Genomic DNA, 25,287 nt, shown 5'->3' with positions numbered 1-25,287 from the left:
TGTGAGTCTGTTTCATTTTTTTGTATATAAATTCATTGGTATTATTTTTTAGATTCCACATATAAATGATATTATATAATATTTGTCTTTGACTTCACTTAGTAGGATGTACTCTAGGTCCATCCAAGTGGCTGCAAATGGCAATATTTCATTCTTTCCTTACCTGGTGCCTCTTGTGTCTCAGATATTTCTTGGTCTTTCTGCCCTGCCTCGCTCTGAGAGGCTTCTTTCTGTAGTTGCTTATTGAACACTGGCTACCAAATATTGGGCTGGAAGAGGGATACAGAGATGAGCTAGGGCCTGTGCCTTCTAGCAGGCAGATTTATAAGCATGTGTAAACTCTTACAATGCAGTATGCTTAATTATTACAGAAAATGTGTGCACCCAGGCCTCAGCACGCCTGGGCCTCTTCTGGGAAATGATGTGTGTGGGGAGTGTTCTTCCTGGGAGTTCCTGCGTTAGAAGCAGGAGAGAAAGTGCAGGGATGGGGCCGGGGGGACAGGCAGAATATGCCAGGAAGAGGAAACTGAGCAAAGGCACTGAGAAAAGATGAACTTTCTCTGTGGGCAGTGACTAAGGCTGAGTCGTGGTCATCTTGGTATGCTTAGGCGTGTGAAGTAAAAACTAAACACACTTGATTCCATTGTAGTGGAATTTTATTTACATATTTGCGTTGGAATGGATGACTAAGTGATGAGAAACCAAGGGGCCAGTTCCTTTAACCACTGGGTTAGGCCTACCTATTTCCTATTTGGACCCTGCATTTCAGATTGAATAGGCCTAATTTCTGATCGAAAGTTAATTAACAGCCCAGTTGCTGATAGTGAAATGTGAATCTTGGATTGTGTAAGTATAACATTCTCCATTCCTGTTTTCATTGTGTGAAGTTGATAGATTACCCTAGATAGATCTATTACTATATGATATAGTAATATCATAAATGCAGATATTATCATCATCTTTTGGGGGGGTCAGAATGTTTCATGTTTGTGTGGACAATATGTAGAAATCCCTTTCCCAGTCTGAAGTCAAGTCACTTATACAAAAAGTACAGTATACCCCAGTACTCTCGAGTATTTTTGAAGCATGGCCTCTGAATTACATTCATAAAAAAAATTTCATGAAAAGATTATATCAAAGCAGATACAATCTGGAAATATCTTTTTGTGGCAGCAACTTATAAAAAAATTAAGAATTCAGTCTGTGTAATTTAATCACAGTATTTGGTTGTGTACTTTTTAGAAGCTTTCTATTTTAAGTAAGTCAACCCTTTCAGTAAATAAGACAAAGGAAAAACTTGCTGCAGACTTATTAATGACAATTTCTAGTAGTTTTGCCAGAAAAGCAAAAGGATAGAGAATAATCAATGGGAAAATTACCTTCACATAGTTTATACTGGTTAAAAATAGGCTTTATTAAAAGACCACTATCCCTTAGGGCTCAGTTACATGACCATGTGCCACAAGATGAACTCATTAACCCATTTGTAATGGGTTTTTACTTGGCCAAAAAATATGTACTTGGTGAATCATTTACCAACTTCCTTATAGTAGAAGGGCTCTGCTTATAACTGTTGTCAGTGGTTAATCTTCTCTGAAGTATGTTTTTGAAAGTCCACACGGCATTAAAGCATCTCTAAGTGTTGAACTAGGATTTCTGGGGGGTGGGAAAGGGGGTTGGTGCTGAGGGTTTCCCAACCATCCTAGTGTTAAAAATATTCCATACTCCAGCTTATCTACCAAAAGAACAACACAAAGCTTGGGTTCTTGTTTCATTTGAAAAAAAAAAAAGAGCAGGGTTATACTGGAAAAGTTTTCTTCAGTTCTAAATTCATATTTCAAACAAGTAATTAAAAAATCCTGTGGTTTGTCCCCCCCTCGCTTTTGTCTCATTCCTCATTCTGTGCTTCTTTTCTGAAACAGAGTCGGCAGAGGTACATACAACATAAAGTTGCTAAGGCCTAGAGGAAGTTGCTAAATTCAAAAGTCATCTTGTGAAATGTCACGAAGTGGTTTAACTGTGAGTGTCATTGGGTTGAGACGTCTCCTCCGAAGACGTCCCCCACCCATCCCCACCCCTGCATGATTTGTTGCTCTGTCTTTCTAAAAATTTAATTTCACTTATTTTAAATATTTATCTGTTTTAATTGAACATGATTTGTGTTTGATTAGCTCATTTTGGGGGTTTTTACTTTGTGTAAATACAGATTTTAAGAAATTAGTTTTCTGACTAGGTAGTTTATGTATTTAGTGTCAGAATCACAAGGCAGAAAAGGGGGGGTAGGATGAAAGGTCAGTCCCAGTGGTGATCCCCCACTTATCCCCCATGCCCCTAGTTTGAAGCTGCTCACATTCCCTCCCCACTGGCAGCCAGTGGCACCCTTTGAGAGGTAGGGGAGACATCCATGTATATGGAATCTTTTTGTCTTTTCTGATATAAGCGAGAGCGTAGGTTCCTCCACTCTTCTTTTAAAAAAAAAAAAGAAAACAAAACAGCGTCTCCTAGGAATTGATTCATATCTGTGTCTACGGAGCTCTTGCAATGCCGACTTCCTTTCTGCCTTTTCTGAGAGTTCTGTTTCTGTGCTTCCAGGAGTGACCTCGTCCTTTAGCCAAGGCTGAAAAACGCTGCTGGGGGTGGGTGATGGAATCGGGGCGGGGTCCTCCACTTTGGCATGGTCCCCAGGAATGTGTAGAGTGAGGACCCCCTCCAGTGGGACAGGTTGGGCGGTTGAATGCGGAGCTCAGGAGGAGGGGCAGAATGGGGTTTGCCTCCAGTTTCTGCTGGGAGGGAGAGAGATCCACTCTGGACTTAGGCTTGAGGATGTTGAGGATCATCTGTTCCTTGTGGCCCAGGGATTCAAATGGCTCTGCCTCTCTCAGACGTGAGGTCCATGGCCCGTCTCCAGAATTTCTGCTCTCTCCATCTGCCAGAAACGATGCTCCTGAAGTCCAGTGCAGCTCTAAAATTCTGTGATTCCAAGATCTTCAACAGTAGAGGGAAGGCTTGGTTTCAGATTGTAAAGGAACTCTTCTTGAGGGTGAAGACCCCCTTTTCTTTTTCCTTTTCAGTGGATGAAGCTCAAAGAATTGCACCTGTATACTTTCCTTTCTTATTTCTTTCAACGAAGTGTGTGCATTTCCACGCGTGTTGGCTGAAGTGAATAGAACTTCAGGGCTCTGGAATTGCTTTGCTTCCACCTCCTTGTTAGAGTCCGGTCAGAATGCCTTAGAAGTTTGTGTGCTTTGTTCTGGAAATAAGAGTAATTTATTCGAAAAGAGCTTCTATTTCTTGTTCACATGTTTGAGGAGAGAAATGTTTATCTTACTAAACAATTATTCGTTCGTGAAAATCAGCTGATGAGCCTGAGGATTCGGGGTGAACCAAAAGTCCTTTGTATCTTTACTGAAAGTGACTTAGATGCATGTGATGATTTTAATAAATCTGACTTTAAAGTAAAAGTGAATCTGAAGCACAAATACATACTGGTGTAATTGTGTGTGAAAAAGAGCTTCTCTTTCTTGTTTGCTAGGGATGTTGAGCTGCTTTTCCTCCCTTCTCTATCCCAAAAGAAAATTGCCCATTCATCTCCAAACAGTAAGTGTTAACTTGCCTGCAGGTTCAAAAGGAAGCAAATCAAATTGGATTTGAAATTGTATTCAGAGGTCCACTTTCTCTACCCTGTGGAGGGAAGAACAACAACAAAAAATTTACGTTTTTTTTTTTTTTTTTAATGACTGGGGTCTGGGGGTGGAGTTTACAAAAAGGATATAATGAAAGGCTGTTTTGTAGTCTGAGCCTTACTGAGTTATCATTTACCTCAGTTTCATAGTGAGCTTGACCTAGTTGCAAATCTTGAGTTACGTGTTTTATCTTTCTATAGAGGTATTTAGAGTGTCTTTATAGATACCTTTATCTGATGGCTAGTTTGTTATCTTAATTTAAAAGAAGGCTGAAAGGAGGCTATAAACTAAAAGTAATCTTTTCATCAGAGTACAAGGTGGGGCCCAATTTCACTGTCTTGAGCAATAATGAATTATGACTGTGCACCTTCGCTATTTGAAACTTCGAGAGACACTGAAGGACAATAGTAAGCTGTCAAAGTGATTTAGAAATTGACCACTTTTTTTAATGAGAACTGGAACACCGTCTGTTGTATGCTTGGCAACCCCCAAGTATTTATTAGAGTTATATGTATCAAGATTGGTTCTCCATTGCAAAGTTTCTAGAGGATATGGTATAGTTAGAAAGGAGCAGGAAAAACGGTTATAAGGACAACTGAATTGAAGGTTCCTGAACAAAAGAAAGTGAACTTGAGTAGAGTTGACTAAAGGTGGCCAAAGCTGCAGACTGTGGAATGGTGGTGATCAAGGAGGACCATAAAATGCTGGTTTGGTAACCGTATCAGGGGTGTGCCACTGATGCATGTCATTTCCTGAAGATGGCCTTGAACTTGATGGCCTCAGAGAACTCCTTTGTCATGTCATTTTATAGGTATCCTCTCTTTAGCTTGAATGAAAATACTAAGAATCTCACCAATATTTCCAGAAGCAACTGGTATACCGTCTAAGGTTTGCTCTTTGCTTCATAATAATAGATCACGTTCTATGGTAATTAAAAAAAAAAATCCCAAATTTATTTTGGAATAATTTTAAATGTACAGAAAATTTGTAATGATAGTACAAAGAGTTTTTGTATATGCCTTCCCCAATTTTCCTCATTAGGTACCCTTGTCAAAAGTAAAACATCAACACTGATAACTGTTAAACGCATTGCAGACTTTTTGAATTCCACCAGGTTTTCAACTAATGTCCTCTTTCTAATCTGGGATTCTGTACCTTACAATTCACCCATTTCAGGTGTTCAGTTCAATGTTTTTTAGTATCTTCACAAGGCTGTGTGACCATTTTAATAACCAGGATGAGTCTCAGGAGACAGAACAACTAATGTGTGTTGTGTCCTGGGGCAGACAAAGAGCATTAGGCAAGTCTAAGGAAATCTGAATACAGAGCAGGCTTCAGTTAATACTAATGTATGGATATTGGTTCATTAACTGTGGCACATGAAACCTTTGTATGTAAGATGCTAATAATAAAGGAAATAGGGTTAGGCTATAGGAGAACTCTCTGTACTATCTTTGCAATTTTTCTTTAAAGCTGTTCTGAAACATAGTTTATACTTAAAACCTAATGCTATTTAATTAAAAAAATTTTTTAATTAAAAAATATTTATTTGTTTTCGGCTGTGCCAGGTCTTACTGGGATCTTTAGTTGCAGCGTGTAGACTTCTTAGTTGGGGCATGCATGTGGGACCTAGTTCCATGACCAGGGGTAGAACTCACACCTCGTGCATGAGGATTGTGGAGTCTTACCCACTCGACCACCAGGGAAGTCCCTGCCTTTTTTGTTTTTAATCAAGGATCATTACTTGTGCCGTGTCTGTGAACACTGGGACCAGTGTGGTTTTAGAGGATTTTCTAGCCAGAAGAATGAAAAGGAAACACACAGTTACCCTGGTACGTGTTTGTTCTTTACATTCACTTTTGCTTTAAAGTCAGATTTATTAACATCATTGCATGCATCTAAGTCACTTTCAGTAAAGACGCAAAGAACTTTGGTTTATCCTGAATCCTCCAGCTCCTCATCAGGTGATTTTCATGAACAAATAATTGTTTAGTAAGATAAGTATTTCTCGTCTTGTAACATAAAACAGCAGAACCCCCCTCCCCCAAGCCCCCACCTCCACCTCCGAGCGAAACTCTCCAGGCATTAGCCATTGCTCATTGAGGGTATTTCCTCATTAAGTTTTGACCTTGGAAGTGCTATTCTGCATCTCAGTTGCCCATTCAGCAGAACCATTCTAAGTGTCTATTGCTTAAGCCAAAAGAATTCATGCAAAAAACTCTTCTCAAAGAATTATGGAGGGCAAGCTGTAAAAAGTCGACCACGTTTTAGACCCAGGCTGTGTAATTGATATTTGTGTTTCCTTCTGACTTCTGTCCTGTGAACTCACCCTAGCTCAGTTGTAGTAGGAGCAATGCTGCAGTAGACTTTGAAGAGCTGGGTTTTAGACTTAGAGCCAGTCTTTTGTAGATGTGTAACCTTTTGGGGCTTCCCAGGGGGCGCTAGTGGTAAAGAATCCACCTGCCAACGTAAGAGATGCGGCTTTGATCCCCTGGAGAAGAGAATGGCAAACCACTTAAGTATTCTTGCCTGGAAAATTCCATGGAGAGAGGAGCCTGGCAGTTGCAGAGTCGGACTTGACGGGAGCACATGACCTTGGCCAACCTATTTAAGCTTTCTGAGCCTGATCCCTTATTTGTAAAATGAGCTATTATAGGTACATTAAGAGTGGTTTGAATTTCAAATGAGGCTGGTGATCCATGGGGAAGATTTTAGTAAACTGTTCATCAATTATGTGCATGCTGCTTGCTGTCACTTCCCCATCACCCCTTCCATCACATTTTTGAAGCTCAGAGGGAACAATACATGCTCAGTGCTCATGTCACAGCACTGAGATTAAGTGAGGTGGGTGTAGGTGGTGTTTGGAGGGGAAGTTGAGTTTTCAGTTAGTATCTGGTGATGAGTAAGAAAAGACTCAATTTTGAGGATTCTAGGGGATGAAAAAATTTAGTACTTCAAGACAGAAAAGATGGGGCAGAAGAAGGCAGTGAGTAAAGACAAGGATGACAGCTAGGGGAGGGGTGGGGGAAACTTTTTTTTTTTGACTGTAGTGAAATGGGAAAGAGTGGATCCAAGCTGAAATATAAGTAAATTTAGTGTATCCAGGAAGTGAGAAAGAACCTCTCATAGGAACCACTCTTTATCTGATAAACATTACTTCTTATCAATGAAGAGGCGGGGTTAGTTAGTTTGGGTATGTTCACAGCCAGCAGTGTGGCTGTACCTGTGGGATATTAGGAAAACTCAATTGTCTTCTGAAACAGACACCGAAGCTCAGGTATTTACTTATTATCAGCCACTTAGATATATAAAAGACAAGACTTCTATCTCTTCAAAGAAGAGGAAAATACAGCTTAATTCCTCAGGAGGTATGGGCCACATGTATATTTATTCTGTCATATGGCAAGAATTCTGCTTTCAACTTCTGGTCTCTGTGCTAACCTAGTTACGCATGTGTGCTAAGTTGCTTCAGTCATGTCCGACTCTCTGTGACCCTATGGACTGTAGCCTGCCAGGCTCCTCTGTCCATGGAATTCTTGAGCTTTTTGCAATGATTGCTTCTTGCATACTGTGCTAAGCACTCCATATGAATTATCTAAGCCACACAACCTCCTATGTGGTAAGTGACTTGTTTTAGGTCCCGTGGCTGGCCTACAGTAGAGCCAGGATTGGGACTCAGGAACTTTGGGTTCTTATCCACTCTTGTGTTTTATGCCTAAGGGCTTCAAGTGCCTCCTCAAAGCAGGGCTGATTAGAGAGTATTCAAAAGAGTATTTGGTAAGTCTGGGAATGAGTTAGAATACACAGCAAGTTTTGTAGCTGTCCTCTTTGACTTTGGCCACCTGATGCGATGAACTGACTCATTGGAAAAGACCCTGATGCTGGGAAAGACTGAAGGCAGGAGGAGAAGGGGATGACAGAGGATGAGATGGTTGGATGACATCACCGACGCAATGGACATGAATCTGAGAAGCTCTGAGAGTTGGTGATGGACAGGGAAGCTGGAGTGCTGTAGTCCATGGGGTTGCAAAGAGTTGGACATGACTGAGTGACTCAACTAAACTGAACTCTTTGGCTTGTGGCATGTGGTAAAATGACCCAGGGGATGTGTTAGGCTCTCCTGTCCATAGCTGGTGATGCTGTGGAGGGATGGATGGTCACAGCAATTCACTGTGTGCTGCTTGAGTCACAAGCCCCTCAGTGTTTAATGCTACGTGTTAGCTTTTGAGAGTGACATTGGAGGGACTTCCCTGGTGGTCCAGTGGTTAAGACTTTGCCTTCCAGTGCAGGGGATGAAGATTTGATCCTGGGTTGGGGAGCCAAGATCCCATGGGCGTTGTGGTCAAAAAAGCAAAACATTAAACAGAAGCAACGTTGTACCAAATGCAATAAAGACTTATAAAAGAGAGACCTACTTATAAAAGAGAGACCTCAGAAAACAAGAAGAGCTGAAGGAAGGTGAGAGCCCTGGAACCTAGTTCCTGGGAACAGGATTATTGAAGGAAGAAGAGGTGTTTAACTTAGAGAAGAAAAGCCTTAGATAGGATCCCGTAGTAGTGTTCAGATATTTGATGCATGTAATTATGCTGTGTCCTCAGCAGAATTGAACTCAAGGGGTGGAAACTTTAGGGAAGTAGGCTTCAATTTGTCACAGCGTTTCCTATTGATGAGATTTGTGTCAATAAAAGAATTGGTTATCATGGAAGTTCATGAGTGCCCCGTCCCTGGCAGTTTTTAAGTATTCAAGCAGAGGCGGTGTGGTGATGATACTCCTGCCATCAGGATCTACTCCCTTCCTTCCTGATAGCCCTCCCTGCTTGCTCTGCGTTCTTTGTTTATCCAGCTGTCAGTCCACAGTGGTTCTAGTTTTAGTATCAGCTGACAAACAAGTCAGTGGTTTAAGGAGCGCCTTTTCTCAATGGACTTTTAAAGACAGAAAGATCCCTAAATGATAAGCAATAGCAGAATAGTTAGATTGAATTATAGTATACTCAAGCTATGAAATTAGATACACGTATTAGAGAAAATGAGGTCAGGTTGAAAGATAGTCATCATATTGAGTGAAAAGAGCAAGTTGTAGAACAGTATGTGTATTATGATCTCCTGTCCTGATTAAAAAATAAAAATGCCATCTCTTCCATCTATTCATCTATCTGGCTTTGGCATGATAGTCACTACCATGTCGCTAGCCATCGCAGTGACCTGTGAAGATGTTCATGTCCCTGTCTGGGTGCCAAAGAAAAGGAGCAGGCAGTCTGCATGCACACTGTCCCAAAGAAGACATACAGATGGCCAACAGATACGCGACAAGATGTTCAATGTCACTACTCACCAGGGGAATGCAAATCAAAACCACAGTGAGATACCACCTCACACCTGCCGGAATGGCTATTTCAAAAGGATAACAAGGATTGACAAGGGAACCCTTATGTGCTGTTGATGGGACTATAAACTGGTGCAACCACGGTGGGAAACAGTACGGAGATTCCTCAAAGAATGGAAAAAATAGAACTGTCATGTAATTCAGCAATTCCTCTCCTGGATATTTACTCAAGAAAACAAAAACACTAGTTAGAAAAAAAGATATAGGTACCTCGATGTTCTCTGAAGCATTGTTTACAGTAGCCAAGATAGAGAAGCAACCTCAGTGCCTGTGAATAGATGAATGGATAAAGGAGATATAGTATATAAATCCAATAGAATATTTTTCAGCCACAAAAAGGATGAAATCCTGCCGTTTCTGACGACATGGGTGGACCTGGAGGGTATTATGCTACGTGAAATAAATCAGAGAAAGACAAATGCTATTTGATGTCACTTATACGTGCAGTCTAAAACAGAAGACAGAACAGAGTTATAGATACAGAGAACAAACAGGCGGTTGCCAGTGGGGAGAGGGGAAAGTAATAGGTGAGGGAAACTAACAAATCTAAACTTCTGGTTCTAAAATAAGTGAGTACAGATATAAAATGTACAGAGAGGCGAATATAGTCAATAGCTATGTAATATTGATGTATGGTGATGTAACTAGACTCATTGTGATCATTTTGAAATATATAGAAATATGGAATTATTATGGTGTAAATGAAACTTACATAGTGTTGTAGGTCAATTATGTGTCCAAAGCAAGCAAGCAGTCTCATAGAAAAAGAGATCAGAGTTGTTACCAGAGGTGGGGAGTGGATGAAGGTAGTCAAAGGGAACACACTTGCAGTTGTAAGATAAATAAATACTCGGGATGAAATGTACACCATGCTAAATATAATCAACACCGCTGCCAAGTCGCTTCAGTCGTGTCCGACTCTGTGCGACCCCATAGACGGCAGCCCGCCAGGCTCCCCCGTCCCTGGGATTCTCCAGGCAAGAATACTGGAGTGGGTTGCTATTTCCTTTTCCAGTGCATGAAAGTGAAAAGTGAAAGTGAAGTCTCTCAGTCGTGTCCAACTCTTAGCGACCTCATGGACTGCAGCCTACCAGGCTCCTCCGTCCATGGGATTTTCCAGGCAAGAGTACTGGAGTGGGGTGCCGTTGCCTTCTCCAATAATCAACACTGCTGTATGTTATGTATGAAAGTTGTTCGCTGAGTAAATCCTAAGAGTGTAGGATTCATCACAAGGAAAAAAAGGTTTTTTTTTTTTTCTGTTTATTTCATTATGTATCTCTAAGAGGTGATGGATATTCCCCAAATGTACTGTGATAATTGTTTTGTGATGTATGTCATTCGTATCATTACGCTGTACACCTGAAACTTACACAGTGCTGTGTGTTAATAACATCTCAATAGAACTGGAAGGAGAAAAAAATAAGGATTCAACATACCCCCAGGAGCTTCCTGGGATGCTGGGAGTCCTACAGAGGAAAAATGCCTTTCTGGGGCAGAAAAATACTCTGTGTATTATCTATAGGTTTGTCTGAGCATTTACTCCTTTGGGGACTTGTTCTAAATTTTGCTCACTCGGGGAAGTTGGGTCTCCCATGGTGATCAGACACCTTGCTATTTCTAAGGCTGAGCATTTGTAGATGTGGATATCTGTTGTGTTGTTTACTGTTCTTAGTCTGCCATGTCTGTTCCCACAAAGATTCCAAAGCCTCTCTGAGCACCCTTGAGTCATTTTCTCTAGGTACTCTTCCAGTTCACAGGGTTGCCGCTTATGCCCCGCACAGGCAGACCTTGGAGATATTGGGGGTTCAATTCCAGACGACTGCAATAAAGCGAGTATTGCATTTTGATTTCCCAGTGCATACAAAAGTTATGTTTACACTATACTGTAGTCTGTTAAATGTGCAATCGCATTGTGTCTAAAAAACCAATATGCACACCTCAGTTAAAAAATAACTTATTGCTAAAAATTGCCAACCATCATCTGACTACACAGGGTTGCCGCAAACCTTCGATTTGTAAAAAAACATTACCTGTGAAGCTCAGAGACGTGAAGTGCAATCAAGAGGTATGCCTGTATAGTGTTCCCATTTCACTCTTAAACTTAGGTAGAAAGCCAGTGTGCCAAGTTTCTTCGTCTCTTGACCTGACTTACGGAAATTCTTTTTTTTTACTCCTTATTCTTTCATATTAATCCAGGAGCCTAACTCTTAGTGTCATGACTCTGTTATTCCTTCTCTCCTTTGCTGAAGATAGAGATTGTTAACCCCTTCCGGCTTTTTAAATTGTTTTAAATTTGTAAAATAAGAAGTTGGAACTGTTTTTGTAGGGGAAGTAGGAAGAAGAAAGTGAGCTCTATAGAACCGCAGTAAAATTTGCCCTGGAGAACACTCCCCATAAGTTGTGGGAGAGCCCTTTAGATGCTTGTACTAGATGTATCCATATATTTTGTTTTGGAAATTTCACAATTATCCTAACAGTTATCTTTCCCACTTCCTCATTTTACAGACAGGAAGGGCTTGGTTCCTCGAGATTACAGCAGTAGTCCAAGGACACCCTAGGTAACTCATGGCAGAACTGGCTGTCAGACTCCAAAGTCCATGCTGTTTCCCATATGACGTGTTTACTGTTTTGCTCGTGTCTTCAGAATTAGTAAAACATGACCGTAGTGAAAAGACTAGATCCCTGGATTACGGTTATTGCACACAGATTTCCATTATTGCGCTTAATCACTCAATTGTGTCTGACTCTTTACGACCCCATGGACTGTAGCCCACCAGGCTTCTCTGTCCATGGGATTCTCCAGGCAAGAATACTGGAGTGAGTTGCCACTCCCTTCTCCAAGGGATCTTCCTGATCCAGGGATCGAAGCCAGGTCTCCTACATTGTAGACAGATTCTTTACCATCTGAGCTACCAGGAAAGCCCAGAGTTGCCATTGGTCGGTGTTTAAATATTCCAGGAATCTTGAGAATCCTCTCTTATGTCCTGGGAAGGACTTTATATTCACATCTGAATGAGCAAGTTGTGATGTTCAAAGATGTCTTAGTGGAATAAACATAGGAAGTTATTTTTATCCTGAAGATGTTTAAGTTTGAAATAAATATTTCTAACCAACTTGGTAAATAGTTTTATAACCATATTTACAGGCTGCAGGTTTTGCTTAAAACTGAATGGCTTATGCTCTGCTTTCCATTTGTTGGAGTGTGGAGCTTGTTTAATTACCTGGAAAGTAAGTTAATCGGGAATTACTCAAGGCACTATGGTTTTTCTCCTGACTTCCTGATTAGTTTATTTACTTTTGGAAGTAGATGCTTGCTCTCTCTTATGGCTTTCTTAAGTCCCCTACTCAGAGTTTAAACTCCTTTACATTGTTCAAGGTGTACTTTGATAGAATATTCTAATTTGTGCTACTTCTTCAAAGATTTCGTCAGGGCTCTACTTAAAAATGATGATGTTTCAGGCTGACCTTATTGACCCTCCAGATTCAGATCCAGCGAACAACCAGGGAATAACTTGCCTGGTAAACTTGCTTCCAAGAAGCGGTGCTTATCCATTCCCCACAGGGTCACAGTATTGCTTCACCTTCTGTTTCTTATTCTCCTACTCTGGGCTGCAGGAAGGGTGGTGACCCTCAGGACATGTGGATTTGTAGTTGCTTGGACCTGGAGAATGTAGGCAGCAGCAAGAGGCATGTTGGAAGCATCATTGGAGATGGAAGACTTACTGGTACAGCCACTATGGAAAACAGTGTGGAGAGTCCTCAGAAAACTAAAAATAGAATTACTGTATAATTGACCAATCCCACTTCTTGGTATATTTACAAAGGAAATGAGATCACTGTCAAAGAAATATCTGCATCCGCATCCTCCTGTTCAGCCCCTCCCCCGACCCCCCTCCACCAAGAAAAAGGAAGTCTTGCCATTTGTCCTGAGTGGATGAACCCTGAGGGCATTATGCGAAGTGGGATGAGTCAGTCAGATACAGACAGACAAAAACTGTATGATCTCACTTATGTGTGGAATCTAGAAGAGCTGGCTTCATGTTGAAATACCCATGATCATATTGAAAAGTTATGGACTCTTGTTCCCTGGGGCAGTGAGCTTGGTGGGAGGGAGGAGATAGATTACCTACAGATGAAGACAGAGCTGAAGCTTCCAGCAAACTCCAGGCCTCTCACCTTCCCGCCCCACCGTCTTCCTTCCTCTCAATCATTTATGGATGTGACCCAGTACAAAGACAAGGAGTCAGAGCTTGTGTTAACTCCCTGTTTTTTTCAGTTTTTATAGGTGAAAGTGAAAACGTGAAAGTCGCTCAGTCACGTCCGACTCTGAGACCCCACAGACTATACAGTCCAAGGAATTCTCCAGGCCAGAATACTGGAGTGGGTAGCCTTTCCCTCCTCCAGGGGATCTTCCCAACCCAGGGATCAAACCCAGGTCTCCTGTATTGCAGGTGGATTCTTTACCAGCTGAACTCAGTGTTTATATTGGAGCATAGTTGATTAACAATGTTGTTGTTAATTTCAGGTATACAACAAACTGACTCAGTTATTCATGGATCTATTATTTTGCAAATTCCTTTCCCATTTAGGTTATTACAGAATACTGAGTAGAGTTCCTTGTGCTATAAAGTAGGTCCTTGTCCTTGTTGGTTATCTATTTTAAATATAGCAGTGTGTACATGTTAATCCCAAACTCCCAGTCTATCCTCCACCCTCTCCATCCCACCTCCTGGTAACCATAAGTTCATTCTCTAAGTCTGGAGTCTATCTCTGTTTTGTAAAAAAGTTCATTTGTATCATTTTTTTAAAAAAGATTCTGCATATAAGTGATACCATATGATATTTGCCTTTTTTGCTGACTTCATTTAGTGTGATAATCCCTAGGTACATCCATGTTGCTGCAAATAGCATTATTTCATTCTTTTTAATGGCTGAGTAATATTCCATTGTATATACATCCCACATCTTTATCCATTCATTTGTCGATGTACATTTAGGCTGCTTCCGTATCTTGGCTATTGTAAACAGCACTGTGATGAAATTGGGGTGCATGTATCCTTTTATGAACCATGTTTTTCTCTGGATATATGCCCAGGAGTGGGATCGTGGGCTCGTATGGTAGCTCCACTTTTAGTTTTTAAAGGAACCTCCATATTCTTCTCTATTATGTCTGTACCAATTTATATTCCCACCAACTGTATAGAGGTGTTCCCTTTTCTCCACACCCTCTCCAGCATTTATTGTTTGTAGATTTTTTGATTATGGCCATTCTGACTGGTGCAAGGTGATATCTTATTGTGGTTTTGTATTCTAGTATTTCTCTAATAATTAGCAATGTTGAATCATGTGCCTCTTGGCCATCTGTCCTCACTGCCTTTTAAGACTTTTCATCTGTTGAATGGAAATGATAATGGACCTGCGTCATGGTTTTGTTAAAGGAATGAAATGAAAAAATAGGGAAAATGCTAAGACTATAGGGAGTATAATTTTGATTATCGTGTGTTGGGCTCTGACCTAGGTGCTGGGCTTACAGAGATGAGTAAAACTTGTTCCTTGCCTACAGAGAACTCAAACATAGCTAGAATATAGATTCACACACAAATTGCCATTATGTTAAAATATTAGATACCTATAGTAGTATAGGGGCTTTCCTGGTGGCTCAGACAGTAAAGAATCTGCCTGCAATATGGGAAGCACAGGTTGAGAAGATCCCCTGGAAAAGGGAATGGCTATCCACTCCAGTATTCTTGCCTGGAGAATTCCTTGGACAGAGGAGTCTGGCAGGCTATAGTCCAAGGGGTCACAGAGTCAGACACGACTGAGCGACTGATCACACACAGAATATAACTGGTAAGCAGAACAGAAATACTGATATTGGGTAGTCATTCTCTTTGTCTCCCACATAGGAGACTTTCTCTGCAAATTCAGAATTGAATCAGAAATAGATGGAGTCTGCTGGTGGACATCATGGTCATGGTGATGGAGCCAGGCTGACCAGATAGGCCCAGCTGCATCATTTGTCTGTACCCGGATGGGCTGGCTGTAGTACCTCTTTACCTATTTGGTGTTCATGTAGTCAACTATTTTGTCCTTTTTCCCTTGTTTAATAAAATCCTGGCAGACTTCTCCTTTCTGTAAACACATTGTCTAGATCATAGTACTGTGGAGTGTCGTGAAAGTTGCTCAGTCATGTCTGACTCTTGGCGACCCCATGGACTATACAGTCCATGGAATTCTCCAGGTCAGAATACTTGAGCAGGTAGCCTCTTTCCTTCTCTAGGGAATCTTCCCAACCCAGGGATCGAACCCAGGTCTCCTGCATTGCAGGCAGATTTTTTACCAGCTGAGCCACAAGGGAAGTCAAGCCGTGGACTAGATAACAGTTTATTTTAGTTACATTCTAGCCTGGAGGGTAGGACCACCTGGCAGGCTCCTTGAGTGAGAGAGTGAAGAGGGGCCCAGAGGACAGGGATTTCTCTCTGGCTGCAGTCATATCCTTGGCCCTTTGCAGAGGGGTGGGAGATAAGGCCAGGGGGTTTCCAGTGTCTGGAGAGCTCTGTGTGTCAATTTGTTCTTTTTTATAAATATAATACCAACTGTTGCCATTGTGTTACCTGAATTTTTCTCCACCAATGAAAAATTCTCCATCATTTTCCATAATAAATATTGGGGTTTGAGAGTTTCATTTTCGCCCCCTCCAGTGGGTTGTGAATCAGTTGAGACGTGCAGGTGTCAGCTAGGGTGCTTGATAATGTCTTCGATAGTGAGAGAGCTCAAACAGAGCTGGGGACCGTAAATGTGAGAGCTCTTGCAACCTGAACTGAGCTGATTTATCCTGATGATAGATGTGCGTGTTGTTAATCCCTTCCTTCAATTTGTGTAGGTGTAACATAGTTTCTCAATGGTCTGAGGCGTTGTGAACGTACACACCTGTGCCCTTGAGTCATGCTCTGTGTTGGAAGCATAGTCTTCACTTTGGATGGCCCCTCCTTCATCACCTGGTCCCCATGGAGATGTGAGCTCTCTCCTCTGGATGCCCGTGGGCTTCCTGTCTCCTGTGTTTGAGGACAAGATGATGCCTTATGCTTTAGGGGCTTCCTAAAGAATCCACCTGCCAATGCAGGAGACATAAGAGACATGGATTTGATCCCTGGGTCATGAAGATTTCTCTGGAGAAGGAAATAGCAACCCACGCCAGCATTCTTGCCTGGGAAATCCCATGGACTGAGGAGCCTGGCGGATTACAGTCCAGGGGATCGCAGAGAGTCAGACACAACTGAAGTGACTTAGCATGCATGCACGAATATGTGCTTTTTGGTCTGTTGTATTGATACTTGCTTTATCCCTTTCTCTAGAAGGTGGGAACCAGAGCGCCTGTCCTTTTTCTACCATGGCACCATCCTGAACTCTGGGACTAGTTATTTAATTGAATACATTTAAGTGATGACTTTTCATCCACCTTAGAGTTCAAGAGAGAAGAAAATAAGATGGAGAGAAAAGGCCAGCAGTTGAAAATAGAATAAAATGGGAGCAGGGATTTCCCTGGTGGGCCAGTGGTTAAGACTCTGTGTGATTCCAGTGCAAGGGTTATGGGTTCCATCCCTGGTCAGGGAACAGGCTCCTCAGTCCATGGGATTTCCCAGGCAAGAATGCTGGCGTGGGTTGCTATTTCCTTCTCCAGAGAAATCTTCATGACCCAGGGATCAAATCCATGTCTCTTATGTCTCCTGCATTGGCAGGTGGATTCTTTAGGAAGCCCCTAAAGCATAAGGCATCATCTTGTCCTCAAACACAGGAGACAGGAAGCCCACGGGCATCCAGAGGAGAGAGCTCACATCTCCATGGGGACCAGGTGATGAAGGAGGGGCCATCCAAAGTGAAGACTATGCTTCCAACACAGAGCATGACTCAAGGGCACAGGTGTGTACGTTCACAATGCCTCAGACCATTGAGAAACTATGTTACACCTACACAAATTGAACCATGCAGTGTGGGCCCCCCCCCTAAAGAACAAAGTCAGAGCAGGAAGAAGGAAGACAGAGGGAACCTGATAATAAAGAGGTGAAAGAAAAGAAATGTTTAAAAAGGAAAGAGGTGACACGGGGCTGAGACTTGTGCTTCCTCCTGCACTGAGATGGCCCTGCCCCCTGTGAGTGGCTCTGATCACTCTTGTGTTGGGGGGAGGGGTACTTAACGAGGAGGGTCACCACAGCAGTGACCAGAGTGTTACCCCTAATTCAGAACTCTCTATTCAGCCACCAAAATGGGAAACAGCCTCAACAGGCCAGTCCTTTGGCAGCTGTGAAGTAGACAAGATTACATTATCTGGTTTCTATTTTCAGCCTGCCGTTAACACTGCCTAAAACTGATCATTTCAAGGCAATCATTTGCTACTATTTCTGTTTTCATTATATGTCTCCTTAGGCTCACTGCTTCTCGGGTGGTGCTAGCGGTATGCAGGAGACATAAGAGACGAGGGTTCGATCCCTGGGTTGGGAAGAATCCCTGAAGGAGGGCACAGCAACTCACTCCAGTATTCTTGCCTGGAGAATCCCATGGCCAGAGGAACATGGTGGGCTACAGTCCAGTCCATGGGGTTGCCAAGACTTGGACATGATTGAATTGACTTAGCAGGTACAAGCACAGGCTCAGTTTGGGTGACATCAGAGTGGTTTCTGATCATTTCAGTTTCTTTCATTCTTAAATTTTAAGTTCTGTTGAAGTCTTCCTAAACGTCCAGGCGGAAAACACAAGTTTACATAAGGGTATGCCATTTATTAAATAGAAGTTTTCATTAAATTCACTTGTCTGTGGATACACTGTAGGTTTTTAAGTTAGAAGATGAACATTAACAAGTAATTGGTGTTTGTTGGGTGGTAGAAAGAAGCGTTGGTGTCCTATTTAAAGGCTAGACATTTAAATAACGTTTAGCGTAGCTCAGAGTGAAACTTTGTGGGCTGATTCATCAAGTGCAGATGATTTTTGAGTTTAATTAGCAAAATACCAGAGCAGCTGATTCTGTTGGGCGGGAGCAGAATGTGGGGTGTAGGAGATCCAGGGCTACAGGTGGTTATTGGAACAAGCAGGGGGTTAGTTAGCTGCCCATGAGGCCTGAGTGTACACACTGGGAGGCCCTGGAGAGATGACAGGAAGGGGAAAACAGTGGAAAATGCCAGGACATTTTCATGGGGAAGGACAGGAGAATTGGGTAACATAGGAAGATGGCCAGTAGGTGAGAGTGTGGAGGGATTGGAAGTGATTGGAAAAAGGAATTGGGGGGAATTAAAGCAGGTTCAGTGACATTAAACTACATCAGAGTTTTATTGAAAAGAGCCTGAGAAGTGTCTAGTTTTTGAGCAGTGCCACAACTATCTAGATAAGGATCCACTCTTCAAGGAAGAAACAGTCTAGAGTGGAGGTGGCCTGAACACAGACACTTAGGGGACCAGACAGGATGTGATGGGTGCAATGTGCGGGCATGATGCAACTGCAGAGGCTGCCAAAGGGAGGGAGGGAGATACAGCGCTTGGCTTCTCTGATTTGTTGAAGGAAGCTATTGGCTTTTTCTTTTTTTTTTTAAATCCAGCTCTTGGGGCTTCTCTGGCAGTCCAGTGATTAGGGAGCTGTGCCTCAGGGGGCATGCGTTCAGTTCCTGGTTGGGGAGCTAGGATCCCACATACTGTGCAGTATGGCCAAGGGGGGGGAAAAATGTAAAATCTAACTCTCAGCAAATCCCTGATAGAAACCAGGCACCCACTGTAGGTTTGGTGAGCTACACTTTTAAGACTGGCCGTTCAGTGGGATGACCTTGCTCCACTCATTGTTTTGATGTCAGTACAATGAATTTATTTCCTGTGCTGTTGGTATAGTCTTTACATGAAGTGGATCGGTTTGCATGAAGTGGGTCAGTTCATCATCACCTGTCAGATGTCAGTCAGCCTTAGGCTGAGTCACTTTATCAAGCCAAAGCACAGAAAGCATTTATAAGTATTTTTGAGTTAGAAAGGATATTATGGATCATTAATATGATCTCCTGATTTTTCCTATTGGAAAGCTTAGGACCTCAGGGGCTAATGACTGTCTAATGTTCAGTGCATAATCGTTGTTGACTTCAGCCCACAATGAGCCTGTCTCAGACCTAGTCTGTGTCTGGTCCAAGATTAGGCAATGGGTATCCACACTCTGACACTAGGTGTGCTTGACAGGGACATCACGTTTAGAAGAACAGCAACGACTACTTTTTAAATATTTCCCAGAATCCTGTGGTCCTTTTCTAACACTGTCATGTTTTTGTGGCCAAGTATTGCCCTGGGATCTCTTTGGAGGGAATGATGCTGAAGCTGAAACTCCAGTACTTTGGCCATCTCATGCGAAAAGCTGATTCATTGGAAAAGACTGATGCCGGGAGGGACTGGGGGCAGGAGAAGGGGACGACAGAGGATGAGATGGCTGGATGGCATCACTGACTCAATGGACGTGAGTCTGAGTGAACTTCGGGAGTTGGTGATGGACAGGGAGGCCTGGCGTGCTGCGATTCATGGGGTTGCGAAGAGTCGGACACGACTGAGTGACTGAACTGAACTGAACTGATTGCAACCGTGGAATCTTCATAGTGTTAACAGTAGGTAGCCATGGCAGGTTCAGCTTTTGCTCTAAAGAAAAATGGTGTCATGTGGGGGTGGCTTTGGAAGGCCATTCGTTGAATACACAGTAACCACTGTGTGTACATTACCTGCACACTGGAGGGACTTTCCTGGTCATTCTGTGATGGTGCCCCTTACCTGCCGCCTCCTCTTCCCCATAGAATTTACATCCCTGGAAAACTGGTAGCAGGAGGCAGGAACTTCTGCCTTGTGCCCTGGAATGGTCTGACTTAAATGTCAAACAAATAGAAAAACCACAATAGGAGACAGGAAATTGCATCTTGGCTTAATAGGCTTTTGAGGTGAGTAATTTTTTTTTTATGTTTACACCACTGAAAAAACTATAGACTCTAGAGCAGCGGTCCCCAACCTTTTTGGCACCAGGGACCAGTTTCATGGAAGACAATTTTTCCACAGACTGGAGGTAGCGGGCAGGTAGGAATGGTTTCAAGACGGTTCAAGCGCTTTACACTTATTGTGCATAGAAAAAGCAAGAGAGTTCCAGAAAAGCATCTGCTTCTGCTTCATTGACTATGCTAAAGCCTTTAACTATGTGGATCACAACAAATTGTGGAAAATTCTGAAAGAGATGGGAATACCAGACCACCTTACTTGCCTCCTAAGAAATCTGTATGCAGGTCAAGAAGCAACAATTAGAACCGGACATAGAACAACAGACTGGTTCCAAATTAAGAAAGGAGTATGTCAAGGCTGTATATTGTCACCCTGCTTATTAACTTGTATGCAGAGTACATCATGCCAAATGCCAGACTGAAGCACACGTGGGAATCAAGATTGCCAGGAGAAATATCAATAACTTCAGATACGCAGATGACATCACCCTTATGGCAGAAAGCTAAAAGGAACTGAAGAGCCTCTTAATGAAGGTGAAAGAGGAGAGTCAAAAAGTTGGCTTAAAACTCTGCATTCAAAAAACTAAGATCATGGCATCTGATCCTGTCACTTCACTTCATTGCAAATAGCTGGGGAAACAATGGAAACAGTGAGAGCTTTTATTTTCTTAGGCTCCAAAATCACTGCAGATGGTGTTTGCAGCCATGAAATTAAAAGACACTCCTTGGAAGAAAACTATGACCAACTTAGCATATTAAAATGCAAAGACATTACTTTGCTGACAAAGGTCTGTCTAGTCAAAGCTATGGTTTTTCCAGTGGTCATGTATGGATATGAGAGTTAGACCATAAAGAAAGCTGAGTGCCAAAGAATTGATGCTTTTGAACTGTGATGCTGGAGAACACTCTTGAGAGTCCCTTGGACTGCAAGGAGATCCAACCAGTCCATCCTAAAGGAAATCAGTCCTGAATATTCATTGGAAGGACTGATGCTAAAGCTGAAACTCCAGTACTTTGGCCACCTGATATGAAGAACTGACTCATTGGAAAAGACCCTGATGCTGGGAAAGATTGAAGGCAGGAGGAGAAGGGGATGATAGAGGATGAGATGCTTGGATGGATGGCATCACTGACTCGATGGACATGAGTTTGCGCAAACTCCTGGAGTTGGTGATGGACAGGGAAGCCTGGTGTGCTGCAGTCCATGGGGTCGCAGAATCAGACAGGATTGACTTGAACTGATTGATACTTACTGTGTACTTTGTTTCTATTATTACATCAGCTCCACCTCAGATCATCAGGCATTGGATCCAGGAGATTGGAAGCATGAATGGATTACATGTAAAACCCAAAGGACTTTCCCCTCCACACTGAGAGAAAGTAGCTTTAATGCTCAGCTGCACCTTTAAAATCTTTTAGACAACTGCAAGACCTGAGTCTTGTGAGTGACACCTGATGCCCGCTAATCTGCCCTGTTGCCATTGAACCTGCTGCCAGGGACTTAGGAAGCTGGCATCAGAGTAAAGGAAGGAGGAAAGCCAGGTGGTAGTGGTGGCAACAGATAGGCTGAAGCTTTGGGCAGTGGGGAACAAAGTGAGAAGATAAGCAGAAAGTTTTAGAGAAAGCTGACATTTTAGGATGATGTCTCAGAAACCTTTGCCAAGTTTCACGAGCAATCCCAATGTTGTGCTTTGGTGTATTGTCCATATCAACATATCTTGGATTTTTTAAATAGGCATTCTTGTTATTATAATGTCCTCAAGACAGTTCTGAACCCTTCTGTTTGCTGCTTAATAAGCTCATGAAGCAAGAGAGAAGGTGACGGCCTGACAATTATAGGCTAATTCACTGGCTAAAGGTGAGTAAGCACCAGCCTATTGTTAATTGTCGAAATACCAACAACTAAGGTCTTTATTAGTATTTTCTTCCAGGTAGTGACTAAGGGCAGGTCATTCTTGATGACAGGCTAGACTGTCAAAATTTTCAGTGTTTCTAAATGTGTGAAAAGTGAAAGTTCGTTCCACAGTATGTCCGACTGTGTAATCCCATGGGCTGGAGAGCCTGCCAGGCTCCTCTGTGGAATTCTCCAGGCAAGAGTACTGGAGTGGGTTGCCATTTCCTTCTCCAGGGGATTTTCCTGACCCAGGGGTCGAAGCCAGGTCTCCTGCATTGCAGGCAGATTCTTTACCAACTGAGCTACTAGCAGATAGCTTTATGAACTATCCGATGCTACCCATTTTTTATAGTTAACAATTACGAGGTTATAGGGCTTCAGTGGGCCAGTGGTAAAGACTTTGCCTTCCAGTGCAGGGGCTGCAGGTTCCATCCCTGGTCAGGGAGCTAAGACCCCACATGCTTGGGGCTCAAAACGAAAAGGTAAAGCAGAGGCAATATTGTAACAAATTCAAGAAAGACTTTAAAAATGGTCCACTCCCCCCAAAAAATCTTTAAAAAATTATGATGCTAGACCTTTTATCATATTTGAAATGGAGTAAATATTGATGGTAAATGTCAGTATCTCTTCTGCATCTTACTTTGGGACTGCTTAAAGCTTCAACTTTAAAAAAAGTTAGCTTTTAACTACACCACTGCATTGTATTAATCGTAAAACAAACAAAATATAAAATGCACACACCCCCATAGTCAAGCTTCAAATAGCTCTTTGCCAACAGCACTTATGAGGCTGTTGTCTACTCAGCATGTGTTGCAATTACATGTATCATTTTCAACAGGTGATTTTTTTTTTCTTGAGTTTCAGGAAAAGAGTTTCTGTTAAGAACTTAAACTTAAAATTCTCCATTTAAGAGAAAGCAGTGTCTCTGCTACAGATAATTTCTCTCTTAGGGCCTTTCTGGCTTTGCTATTTTTATTAATTAAAAGGCTGTTTTTGTGGGGTCTTAAAAGGGACCAGCTTTTAGGGGAGGGACTGGTTTTTGGATACGTCTCTATTTCCTCTCCTGGCCCGCAGACATCTTTACCCTGCATGCTGAACTTACCAAGGTGTGGCTTTGCTGGGGACTCTGTTTTTTGACTGTCTTACTAAATGATACGTCCAGGATGAATTAATTTGCCTCTTGTGGATGTCACTGCCCTTCTGGCACATCCCCATCATGTCAGACATGAAAATAGAAATTGAAGGAATTTAAAAGTAGTAGCTAACTTTTTGCTTTGAAAATTCCTCTTCATCATTGGCTTGTTGTTGTTCAGTTGCTAAGTTGTGTCTAGCTCTTTTGTGACCCCATGGACTGTAGTCCACCAGGCTCCTCTGCCCATGGGATTCTCCAGGCAAGAGTACTGCAGTGGGTTACCATTTCCTCCTGCACGGGGCCTTCCCAGATCAGAGATGGAACCCACTTCTCCTGCACTGGCAGGCAAGTTCTTTGCCACTGAACCACCTGGGAACCCCTCCGTCATTGGCTGCTTGGTATTATTTTTATTCAGCAAGGATCCCGTGACTGGAACTGTTTTCAAGTACTCTTGATTTCCTCAAGATGCTCACAAGAAGCAACTCTTTCTTCTTGAGCCCCAAGTCACCTCCCAGTGGTGCATACAGCAGGGGACCTGGTGCCCTGAGTGGCGTCATGGGTGGCGTCTGGAGGTGACCGGAGAAGCTGTGCAGCACACCCTTTCATAGATTGGTGGCTTGGGTTCCTGGACTCCTGACACTTTTTTCCCCATTTCTGTCTCAGATATCTTAATTTTCCTCTTTCAAGTATACTAAACAGCAGGAACCATATTCTGAGGCTCAGTTCTTAATCTTAAGAACAAGTATGTCCTTACAACCTGGGGGAGGTGGCCCACTGACATCTGTGCACAGTGTGTGTGTGTGTGCACACGTGCTCTGGTGCTCAATTGTGTCCGGCTCTTTGTGACCCCACGGACTGTAGACCACCAGGCTCCTCTGTCCATGTGATTTCCCACGCAAGAATACTGGAGTGGGTTGCCATTTCCTGCTCCAGAGGCTCGTCCCAACCCAGGGATCAAACCCAGGTCTCTTAAGTCTGCTGCATTGGCAGGTGGATTCTTCACCACCTGGAAGTGTGTGTGCATGTGTGTATACGTCTATAGAAATGACATACATAAGAAATACATATGTGTATATATATGTGTGTGTGTGTATATACATATATAAATGTATGTAGACACGTGTGTGTATGTATCCGTATCTTTCTTGGACCACGATGGATCTGGGGGGCACCATCTGTATTTCAACTTGTATCATCACAGATTTGTTTAGTTAGCATGCTATCATTTCTAAGATTTCCTTCAAACCCTTTGCTCTTTGTAAAACATGCAAATCTCTGCAGAAGTCCTGACAGATATTATTAATCCCATTTTTCATTTGAGTAAGAGAGTGGCCCCAGGTTATTGGGATTAACCAGGTAGGTAGGCTACCAACCACAGTAGCCTGTGGAGCTTGGCCCACAGGATGGAGAGAGAGCTGCTCCCCACTCCCCCGACTCAGTTCAGTTCAGTTGCCCAGATGTATCTGACTCTTTGTGTCCCCATGGACTGCAGCACGCTGGGCTTCCGTGTCCATCACCAACTCCTGGAGCTTGCTCAAACTCATGTTCATCGAGTTGGTGATGCCATCCAACCGTCTCATCCTCTGTCATCGCCTTCTCCTCCTGGCCTTCAGTCTTTCCCATCATCAGGGTCTTTTCCAATGAGTCAGTTCTTCAAAACTCCAAAGTATTGGAGTTTCAGCTTCAGCATCCCCACTTTCTCCCCACTTGGCCTGGTGTGTATTGATGTGTAGGACAGGTTCCTTGGGCATTGAGAAGGGGTGGGTGGAATGTGAGAACATCAGGGTAGATTGGCCTTTGCTTTTCAACTTGAGAGAAAAAGGAAATCAAGCAGTCTTCTTATTAGCAAAGCCCGGATTTAATTTTCCTTTGACTCACATAGCTGTGATCTACTGTAAAGCCAAGAGAAACTAGAGTCGTTCTTTGGAACCACCAGTTGTGGGCGCCACTGACTGATACTCTTTGCGGCCATCTTAGTGTTCCTCCTTTCTGTCTTAGATTTTCTTTAGCTTTCTTTTATGGGCCTTTTCTTATTTATTCATTTGTTCTACAGAGATTAAATATTTACCACATGCCAGGGACTGTGCTAGGTGCCAGGGATCCAAAGAGTAATAAGTCATTAAGTTTCTGCCCACGAGACCCTCACATTCTATTGGAAAAGTAGACTTTATCTAGCATTTGAATTGTTTATTCTGCCAA

The 25,287-nt window shown here is 42.6% G+C and overlaps 1 protein-coding gene across 2 annotated transcripts in view; it reads left to right on the top strand.

Annotated features, from left to right (window-relative positions):
- The window catches only part of MBOAT1 (membrane bound O-acyltransferase domain containing 1), a 111,031-nt gene that overhangs the window by 11,441 nt on the left and 74,303 nt on the right, over positions 1 to 25,287 (top strand). The window contains exon 1 of one of the 2 annotated variants that reach the window (XM_070361426.1): positions 1,933 to 2,019. The exons of the other annotated variant lie outside the window; for it this stretch is intronic. Within the exon in view, the coding sequence (XP_070217527.1) occupies positions 1,999 to 2,019 (21 nt within the window). The 5' untranslated portion in view covers positions 1,933 to 1,998. Of the gene's footprint in view, positions 1 to 1,932; positions 2,020 to 25,287 lie in introns of those variants that run through there. 2 annotated transcript variants of the gene reach the window in all.

This window comes from Bos mutus, chromosome 23, assembly GCF_027580195.1.
Source record: "Bos mutus isolate GX-2022 chromosome 23, NWIPB_WYAK_1.1, whole genome shotgun sequence".
NCBI classification, from domain to species: Eukaryota; Metazoa; Chordata; class Mammalia; order Artiodactyla; family Bovidae; genus Bos; species Bos mutus.
This window is presented reverse-complemented; position numbering and strand designations above follow the sequence as displayed.